At 38.4% G+C, this 11,001-nt stretch overlaps 1 protein-coding gene across 1 annotated transcript in view; it reads left to right on the top strand.

Annotated features, from left to right (window-relative positions):
• Window positions 1-1,499: 1,499 nt before the first annotated feature.
• The window catches only part of FAM98A (family with sequence similarity 98 member A), a 33,998-nt gene continuing 24,496 nt past the window's right edge, over window positions 1,500-11,001 (top strand). The window contains exons 1-3 of the mRNA XM_036750962.1: window positions 1,500-1,916; window positions 6,581-6,729; window positions 9,943-10,077. Of these exons, the coding sequence (XP_036606857.1) occupies window positions 1,864-1,916; window positions 6,581-6,729; window positions 9,943-10,077 (337 nt within the window). The 5' untranslated portion in view covers window positions 1,500-1,863. The remainder of the gene's footprint in view (window positions 1,917-6,580; window positions 6,730-9,942; window positions 10,078-11,001) is intronic.

Below are 11,001 nucleotides of genomic sequence, written 5' to 3'. Positions count from 1 at the left end.
ATGAGAGCCACTGAGATAACCAAATGAGAGAATATAGAAAGAGAACAGGGCCAGGACAGAACTTTGGGGGTACACCTATTCTAATGGGCCATTATTTGGGTGATGATACAGCAAAGGAGGTTGAGAAAGACCAGTCAGTCAGGTAGGAGAAGAGAACCAAGAGAGGGATTATCCAGTAAAAGAGCTTAGTTGGTTTGTCACATGCTACAAGGAGGATAAGAAGGAAGAGCAGTAAGAAAAAGCTATCCAATTTGTCAATTAAGAAATCATTAGTAACTTGGGAGAGAGTAATTTCAGTTGAAATCTGATTGGAAGCCAGAGTAAGGGTAACAGAGTCCTTTCCTGATCCCCCCCTTAATTCTAGTGCCTTCTCTCTGTTAATTATTTTCAATTTATCCTATATATAGCTTGTTTATCTATAATTATTTACATGTTGTCTCCTTCCCCTCCCCATTAGACCTTGAGATCCTTGAGAGTGGGAACTGTCTTTTGCCATTCTTTGTATCTCTGGGTTTAAGTACAGTGTCTGGCACAGAATAGAAAATAAATAAACTGATTGAGGGGAGGAAATGGACTCGAAGAGAATAGAAAGCTAAGAAAGGGAGGAAACCATTTGACAATAGCTTGAATCTCTATAGTTGAAAAAGCACAGGACTTGGGAGTTAGAGAACCTAGGGTCACATCCCACCTCTAACAATTACTACCTCAGAGGTAAGTCACCTTTCTTAACTCAGTCACCTCGTTTGTAATGTGAAGGGGTCAACTAGATGATCTTTAAGGTCCCTTCCAGCTGGAAATCCATGGCCCTATGATCATGAGCTTCTGAGATGCGGTAGTAGGGTCTAGTTTTTTGTTTTTTTTTTTAAGGAAAAAGATGTGACATTTTTAGGTAACTGGAAAGTAGCTAGCAGAAAGGGAAATTATAGATTAGAGAAATGATGATAGTGGAGGCAATCTGCTGGAAGAGAAGGGGTGTGGTGGAAGCAATGGTACTACACGTAGACATGTCCAGATAAAATTTGGACAAGATGGAATTCTGAGGTCCTTTTATTCTGTAATTCTGATTCTTGTCTTTTCTTTGATACAAATTAACAGAAAAGGAACTATATAGTAGAGTGGACAGTAAAGCGACTTATCACTAACTCCCAGACTGCATCCCTGTGTATGGACATGAGTTTTTCTTTCTGGTTAGGATTCTGCGATTATGCGACATTTTCCTGCGTCTAATGTAACGTTTTGGCTACTTGAGACCTGACTGTGCATCTAATGCTACACCGTCTATGGTCAAGTACTGGAGTTGCAGCAATTCTGCAAGTACTTGGAGGACTTTGTGCGACTTATACTATTAGCATCCCCAGCTCTTAGCCCCCTTCATGAGTTTCACTTTGGCAATCCCCCAGCCCCAGGAGTTTCAGCACTAGAGATCTCCAGGCAGAGTCCGTCCCATCCTTCCCAGACAGCGGCAGCAACTCCTTACCCCGCCCCCACAACTTGCGCATGCACAACTGGAGAGGGCGGGTGGGGGTGGGGAGTATGTGCGCAGGGGGCTACTCGGCGTGCGGAGTTTAGTCTCCCAGCCCAGCCGCCACGCAACCATGCTTCATTTGCCCATCTCCTGGCAGCACGCTTCGTTCTCCATTAGTACGCATGTGCAAATCTGCATGGCGCGGCTGTTTCACGCAAGGTGGGGGCGTGGTCAAGGAAAGGATTGGGACTAGCGCGCACGCTCGGATATGCGCAGTGCCAGACCCGAGGCAAAACTCTGTCGATTTGGAAGTTCGGTGAGGTAACGCATGCGCAAATCTGCACTGTGCCGGGGAAGAGGGGAGCCTGACGACTAGGAAATTTGAATATCACAGTAGCATGGAGTGTGACCTCATGGAGACTGACATCTTGGAGTCGTTGGAGGATCTGGGGTAAGAGTCCCGGTCGCTTAACCCCTGAACCTCGCAGTCTCTGTTATCCTGGCCCTTCACCCTGGCTGGGCCACCTCTTCCCTCCCGGTGCCGCGCCCCGTGGCTCCTCGACCTGCCTCCTCCCTCCCCCCACCCTCTACCCGCCAGCTCCCCCTATTCCACCCCCTATCCCTGATCTGCTCTCCTACCCCACTACCCGGGGGAGACTCATCTATCTCAATTCTCCCCTTTGGTGTTAACCTCCTTATACCATCTGGGGTCCCGTCACGTCACCAAGACTTGGACCCTGGGAATTTGTCAGTCATCCTGGTCGTTGTCTCCGCGTGGGCCTGCTGTTCCTCCCCAACCACCACCCCTGATGGCACCCCCTCCTCCTCCCATCCTTTCATTGTTGGTTGAATCCTAGAGCCCCAGCCCTCCTCTCCCGGTCTCCTGGATGTGTTCACTGGCATCGCCTTCCTCCTTCGTTCAGTTCACGTTTTGCCTAGTCACTAACCTGTTAATCTTATTCATCTGTTCCTATTCCCTAACCTTCCCACCTAACCTTCCCTTTCCTACCACTTATCACCAACAATTTCCTTCCAGCTCAAACCATCTTCCTCTGTCTCTACCCAGCTTCGGCAAGTGCACTCCTCAATCACCCTTAAGTAGTCAGCCCACCTCCTGTTCTCAGCCACTGTTGAAACTCAACATTGCTTGTTTCCCCCAGACTTCTTCTCTACCACAAATTGGGACTACTTGTTGGCCCTCATTCAACCACCAGGGTTTTCTTCATATTATTTTACATCGACCATGCCACCTCTTGCCAATAGTTGTTAGCTTTTCAGAACCCTTATTCAACAATAAATAAGCTGAAAACAGTACTAGTTATCTTATCAGACCAATCAGATGTATGTCCAGCATTAAAAGTTGAGAATGAAGAAACATTCTAAATATGGTTGGAGAAACTATGTTTAAATGTGTAGTTAGAGATAAGGTACAAATATCCCTTTACTGCATTTACAAAGTAACAAATCATTTATACAGATTTTTACCCCCACATGGTTTAGGGAGCTTATTTCCGTCAGAAAAAAAAAAAACCCCAACAAAAAAACAGTTACTTCCTTCGATTTTTATCAGTTTAGAGTGGCTTGCTACCCTGTTGGGAATTTTTGGCAAAGATAGTGGTATTGCTTGTAACGTTGTTTTGCTTAAAGTATTAGTATTATCAACTTTTTTTTCCTTTAGTGGTCTTCCTGAATTTTCTTGGTTTCCTTTGATGTAGAGATAAAAGTACTCTTGAGAAATACCTATTTCTTAATGAAATTACAGACTAAATCACATCAAACCAATTAGCTATTAAGATGTCTTACTTAACCTTCTCTAAATATATTCATTCTACGTAGATGCTCCTACTTATTTGCAGTAGGAAGTTTCTTTCCAACTTTTTTATCTTCTTGCTCAATAATTATTTTTTTCTATGCGTATCTTTACGAAGTTGGGCCACCTGTATAAATAAGACTACTTATTATAATATTGATAGTCATTGAAGTTCATCAGGATGTAAGTTATAATGCACTTTTGAAACACATTTTTTTTCTGAACCTGTCGCGATTGCTTACTACATTCAGTATTAACTTTGGAGGGGAGGGTGTTCAACTTTGCTGGGTGGTTTCAGTATGCTATTGAAAGATTAACTGGAGGGAAAAAAATATCACAGAATTTAACTGGTTTTCTAAGTATATTAAACCCAGACCATATCTATACTTTGTTTCATATATGGTCTTAATTCTAGATCCAGAAAACCTAAATGTCATGCCACACAAGAGGCCAAACAAAATATAAGATAACTATTAGAAACTTTCCTTTGTTTATTATATTTGGAAATTTCATCTCTAACCCTGAGATATTGTTTCAGTAGCATCCCTTTTAAAGAAACAAATAGTGGCATTCTCAAGTCCCTGGAAAAGAGTTGGCCTCACTCAGGAATGTCTTGGTTCAAGTAGGCCTCTATAATATTCTTGCAATATGACCCTGGACAGGTACTCATTTAACTTCAATGCCTACAGGCAGTTCTTAGGTGCCAAGCCACTTGCTGAATTTCATTGGTTCTTATACCATGTAATCCCACACACAAAAAAAGAAGAATCCTTATTACTAGTTCATGGAATCAGAGCTGAAAGAGCTGAAAGGCCTTCAGAGCCCATCTTCAAATCCTTCGTTTTTTTGTACATGAGGAAAATGAGACACAAGGAGATTAAGTGTCTTGTCCAGGGTTTCCCAAGTAGTGTCAGAGATAGGATGTGAAACCAGGTCCTCTGATTCCAGAACTAGCATGCACCTTCAGTTTTTCCAAGCAGTTACTGACTTTCTATGAAGAAAGGACTGTACTCAGTATTCTACAGAAATAAAAGTAATGATTTAAAAAAATGAGGCTAAAATAAAAGCAAGAATATGTGGTATTTTCTTTGTTGAATGAGGTCTTAAATGGAGAATTAGGGGCCCTCCAGAAATTAAGAACCTGATGTTAAGGAGTGTTTTCTTTGAGTCAGAGGATTGGAAATGACTGACTAAAGTAGCAGACAGATTTTCTACACTATGAGGCTACCAGTTGAAATGATGAAAAACCAGTTTTTGTCCTACAACTATGAATTCGTATGTTGTATTTTGTTATGGTTTTCATCTACCATTAGAAAAAAACATTATATCTTAAACATCATCTGCTCAGACAGTACAAATAAATACGTTTCTAGTTAATAGCAAACCACCAGAAATTCAATAGCCAAGGTAATAGTTATGTAATTAGGAATGTATCTTTACTATAATTCATAGTTTCTTCATTACGTTGAGAATTTCTTCTATTACATATATATATTTTTTTAAGCCAGTTAAACTATCTTAAGCAGTTCATACCACACCCTTTGACTAACCTGTTCATTTAGTTAAGCCAAGTTGCCTGTTCAGACCAAAGGGCCCCATTAAAGCTCTGTCTTGTTTGTCAACATGAGAAACAAAGAAAAAACCATGAAAACCTTGACTTTGGAAAATAAAAGTTCTTAGTCTTAGCTAGGCAAAGGACTGGCCCCACAAATGCTGAACCAAGACTAAGAATATTGTAAACATTTCACTAACAAAACTAGGACAAGAGTTGGGCAGAAGTCTTATTTGTCTGTAAGGGAAATTACTTTAACACTGATGAAAGATTGAAGCCCAGCTATTTTATTAGCAAAACAGTTTTAGTAACTATGCTTTGAATCAAGAGGCAGGGAGAAAATTAAACTATTCTGTTTAAAAGTAGAAGACTTGGAAGTCTTGGAGATAGAATCACCTCTAAAACTGAATTTTTGACTTTATAGATTCAAAAAGGCTTGTCCAGTGGCTTTATTTTCTTGATGCATTCTGTTAACTACATGTTTGTAATCCAAAACAAATCCCGTTCATTAAAAACTATATTTACAGCCTTCTCAGTTTCCATACTTAATAGAAAGATAATCTTGGTTTTACTTCTGAAGTAACTATAATTTTATTAACTTGCCTGTTATTCAAGTTTCAATAAATATTTTATTTATTTTTTTGGAAGGGGAAAGGCAGGGCAATTGGGGTTGTGACTTCGATAAATATTTTAACAATACTATATAATAGTATCCTAGTAGATTATAAAAATAAGTTGGTCCTGTGAAAAAAATCACATACTTCAGTATTTTTTATATGTGTTTTGTTTAAACTTTTAAACAAAGTCACCAAAATTATGCCATAGAATCATAGATGTTTAGTTGCAAGGGACTTCCAAGGTCATCTGGTCCAAACTCATTTTCTAGTTAAAGAAACTAAAGCTCAGAGAGATGAAGTGACTGTCCCAAGCTCATATAGGTGATAATCAGCAGAGCAGGTATTTGAAGCCAGATCCTCTGTTCAACCCCTGCCCTTCCTTCATTGCCAAGCTCTGATGTAACCTCCGTGAAATCTTCCCATATTTCTGCTTTTCCCTCTCAACTTTATATCGTAGTCTAACCTCTTGTTAATCAGTTTCTTACTTAACAGTTATTTGTATGCATACTTCTCCCTTGTTTTCTCCCTTTGCCTCTTTCCCCCAACCCCACTAGATCTTGAGCTCTTTTAGGAGCTATTCTATATTGCTCTTCATCTATTTACCCCCTGAACCAGACATAATGCTGTGTATAGGACCATGTAGAAAGTGTTTAATAGATTGTTTTTTAGATTGAAATGAATAGCTCTCAACCACCTTTCATGGGCCCCCAAAAACCTGTCATATGAAGAATGAGTAAAGTGTAGGCTCCTTTTAATTAACGAGGAACTGGGCTCCTTCCTCTACTCTTCTTCCCAGCCTGGTACTACCCCACTAATAATGGTTGCTTACATGAGGAACAATTACAGAGCAGAGGGCACAGAGTAAAGTTAGCTGGAGTACTGGGTTGCCATGGTGATCAACATCTTCCTTACCCTCTCCCCCAACCCACCCAGCTTCATGACTCCATTGCTACTGCTACTCCCTCAGAGTTGTATAATTTCCCAAAATTTCAATAGCCACATATGTTATATCTTACATTAAAGTAGTTGTTGGCTTACAGTTTTTCAAGTTAAATTTGCTATACTTGTAAGTAAATGTATTATCTATGATTTATTAAAAGTTATTTATCTTAAGTATAATTTCTTTTACTCACCAGTTACAAAGGTCCTTTGTTAGAAGATGGAGCTTTGTCTCAGGCAGTCACTGGTGGAGCCAGTTCCCCGGAATTCACCAAACTCTGTGCTTGGCTGGTATCTGAATTAAGATTGTTCTGTAAACTAGAAGAAAATGTGCAAGCAACTAACAGTAAGTAACAGGCCTATTTTTAAAAAGTTAACATTTATTTTTAGATGCCGAATATGAAATGAAATTTAGCCATTTTGGGTTGTTAAACCACTTTTTTCTTTGCAAATGTTAGTACCCCTAGGCAGAGCCAATCAGTAAAAACCAACATTTTGTAATAGGGTTGGTTTGTCATTTCCCTAGTTTTTCATATACAAGGAAAATGTCAGTTTCCTTGCTTTCTATTTGGAAGCAATAAACTTTTAAAAAAAATATATTTACAGAAAAGACAGTTAAGAAGTTAGAGTCTAAAAAATATACTTAGAAAGTTAGACAAAAGCTTCTGGAGATTTATGTAGCTTTAAAAATTATATGAGTTGATTGTTGTCTGATAGTCACTCTTTACTTTTAAACTTCCTTTGTAAGCCGAGCTGATAGGATCTAGAGACCTGTGTAAAAGCTAAAGTAAACCCAGTACAATTTCATTTAATGCTTTTATTGGAGTGTTTGAGAGAACATCCTCTTTAAAAGCTTTCATTACAATAATGTGTATTACTATATATGAAGCGAATGTAATTTGAGCTACATTATAATCTAGTCTGCAGAGCTGAGAGGTGCATTAATGGAGTCTTAGTGTAGTTTTAGCATCTACATTTTCTTCTCTGCAAATGAGACAAGAGCCTGAAACCTAACACTTTACTAGTCAGTTTGTTTGTTTGTTTGTTTGTTTGTTTTTCCAGAGATCAAAGCCTGCAGTGTCTAAGGCAAAGTACCCAGCCTTTTACCTATATGAATTGTACAGAGTAGGACACTGAGGATTTCCCATGTCTTGCATGTTTGGGATACATAATGATTTCTGGGGAACAATTAAATAACTACATCCTTATTAGCTCTGATTGGTATAAGGAAAAAAAATATATCATTTTCAGCTGGAAGGTACCTTAGAAATAACTTAGTTCTTATACTCATTAGATTTGCTTTGAATCTAGAAGTTACCAAATACTTATGAACCATTATTTTTAATATTATATTTAAGTGTTTTCAGATGGTTAAAAGTGTTTTGATTGATGCATATAGTCCAGGGTTGGAGAGAGAGGTGTCAGGACTGAAATGCAACCTGACCTAGAGCCAAACTATAAAATATTAGAATTTCCCCCTTTGGACAATTCCATTTTCTTAACCAAACCTGAAAGAGGTAGCCTAAGAGGGCTGTGACACAGGAAGGGATAGACACTCTAAGCGTTTCCCAAATCTTTCACATTCAGGCATACAGTTCTCTTCCGATAGGCTCTCTTCATCTAATCATAAAGCAATGTTGGAAGGTCAGAGTAACTGGAAGATGTGGAAAATGTGAGAGTTTAGAGTATAGGCAAATAGTAGCTGATACTATAGTTCTATGTGGTATATTGGGAATTTTTTTTAGGACAGGAAGATTCTGTACAGGTTGAGGTACGTTTCGTAATGAGTATAGTTAAGAGAAATTCAATTTCTGTCTCATTTTGCTTCTTCTTAGACCACCATGTGATTATATGAGAAAACTGTGTGAAAGCTTTCTTGTACCATACCCTTCATAGTCTGCTTCATGCTGCTGTGAAAAAAAGGTTCTTTTCCCTACAAAGGAAAAGTTCCATTATTTTGTGCTTAGTGTAGGTCAAATTGCAGTTCAGCACAGCACTCCCACTGTTCCCACCCCAACTATACGCATGAATTAAAGCACATTTAACCATTTGAAAGCACTTTTTAATATGACATTTAATAAATTAATCTGGTTCCTAAATATTTGGGCTGGCTTTTAGATTTAAAGCAAATGTATTGAGCCTAAGTTTAGATTACCTCTGAAATTCTTTCCAACTCAAAATGCTGTGCTTTATCCTCATTTACTCTAGCCCCCAAGACTTTTTAAGGCCTGTCTGCTTTAGCTGGTGTCATTGACTAGCATAGAAATATAAGTGAGAACTAAGCAGCACTGTCCATCCCCTCTGACTTGGTTCCACTCCTGGCAAGAGCCAGGGTCATTATATTACCTCAGATGTCTAAATAAACATCCTAATGCATAGAATTCAATATCAGAATTTATACATGAAAGTTCATATTGCTCTATGTTAAATATTATTAAAAACATTAGGTCCCTAGAAGAAATTTCTCAGTTCTCCTGGGTGTTAGCACTTAGGGTTTATTGAGCCCTGACCTAATTGAGTGCCTCCTTATTTTACACATGAGGAAACCGATGCCCACCTGGAGAAGATATGCTATGTCTCTCTACTGTTCCTCTCTACTGTACCACACTTGGTAGGAAATCATTGAAGTAGAAGGAAAAGAACAACATAAATTTCAATTTAGTTCAGTTGGCAAGTAATTTTTTATATATGTCACTTGTATTTAGCTGTTAGATTCTGAATATATAGAAGAAGCTTGAAACAACCCTTGACTTCCAAGTTTATAGTATATTTGGACAGAGCAGATCACATGAAGTAATTAGAAAGCAGTGCAAGGTGATATTTCAACTGAGATATTTATTATACATGGTGCTTATGCAAGTCACAGTGAGGAAAAGGGCTCTTCTCTGCTAAACTCAAATAGGAGTATAATTGTGTGGTATACACTATACGTGCTGTCAATATTCAGAAGATAGGAGAACAATGAGGGTTGGAGTGGGCAAAGAATGCTTCACTGAGCTAGATCTTAAAGGATTTGGATAGGCAGAAATGAGAAGAAAGATGATTTCTGTGAGAGACAGCATGAAAGAAGGCATGATAACTGGTGTGATTAGAGCAAAGGATTTATGTTTCAGAGTGGGGAAAAAAAAGATTGGCTAGGCATATGGAAGAATGGATTATAAAAATACCAAGAAGAAGATGTAACATGATAGAAAATAGGGAGCCATTAAACGTTTTTGAGCTGGAGAGTTACATGATGAAAGTGATCTTTAAGAATAAATGGATTTGGGGCAGCTAGGTGGCGCAGTGAATAGAGCACCAGCCCTGGAGTCAGGAGGACCTGAGTTCAAATGTGACCTCAGACACTTGACATTCTAGCTGTGTGACCTTGGGCAAGTCACTTAACCCCAATTGCCCTGCCTTCCCCCTTGTAAAAAGAAAAAAAAAAGAAAGGAATACATGGATTTATGGTGTAGGAGTCGGAAGCTGGAGGCAGGGAGCCCAATTAGAATTAATTTCTGTGATATTTATTTTAGAAATGAAACTCTTATTGAAAGTATTGTTTTGTTGTTTTTTAAAGGCCCAAATGAAGCTGATGAGTTCCAGCTTGAGGTGAGTGGGCTACTTGGGGAAATGAACTGTCCGTATATCTCACTGACGTCTGGGGATGTGACAAAGCGCCTTCTCAACCAGAAGAATTGCCTCCTGTTGCTCAGTAAGTTCAGGACTACCTTTATGTACATTTTACATTTACATTTTTACAAAGAACATTTTACATGTTCTTTGACTGATACTTGTTATACATGGAAAAATACTTTTCTTTTTAAAGAAAAATATTCTTAAATTTTTAAATGTAAGAGAGCATTTTAATGCCAGTGCATAAGTAACATTGTTTCTTGTGTAACTGATAGTTTTTATTTCATAGAAACTGCATGGGAAGAGAACAGTTGTGTGACAGTGCTATGCACACAGTAGGTAATAGATGTTGACTGCCAAAAAATCTATTGTATTAAAAGATAATATATTAAAAGAGGTATACTTCCAGAAATAAGAAGGTGATATTCTGTGCTTCTCTGGTCAAACTGCACACCTGAAATACTGTGTAAAGTTCTGTGCACTACAGTTTGGAAAAGGTATTGATAAGCTGGGAAATTTCCAGAAGAAGGCAACTAGATGGATGGAGAATATGAAATCTGTGCCCTATGAACTAGTGATGTTTACCTTAGGGAAGACTTAGGGAGTAGGGATGTGAGTTGGGGGGCAGGGAGAGAGGGAAATAATATCTTTCTTCTAAGTATGTGAAAAGGTATCATGTGAAAGAGGAATTAGACTTGTTTTGTTGGCCTTAAAGGGTGGGAATTTGAGTAAAGAATAGGAATTATAAAGAGAAAAAAATTAGGTTTGATTTAATGAAATTAATCAGCAAGCCTTTGTTAAACCTGCTATGTCGTACAAAGACAAGAATGAAACAATCTCTATCTTCATTGAGCTTAACTTCAAAAACTTTTATGAAGTGAATACTGCTTAACAACTAGAACTATCCAAAAGTAGCATAAGATGTTTTGGAAATAGTGGGTTCCTCTCATTGAAGATCTTCAAGCAAAAGTTAGATGACCATTCCTCAGATGGGAATTCTTTT

The sequence above is a fragment of the Trichosurus vulpecula genome, chromosome 3 (genome assembly GCF_011100635.1).
Source record: "Trichosurus vulpecula isolate mTriVul1 chromosome 3, mTriVul1.pri, whole genome shotgun sequence".
Classification (NCBI taxonomy): Eukaryota; Metazoa; Chordata; class Mammalia; order Diprotodontia; family Phalangeridae; genus Trichosurus; species Trichosurus vulpecula.
Note: the sequence above shows the minus strand (reverse complement) of the source record. Positions and strands in the feature narration are given on the sequence as shown.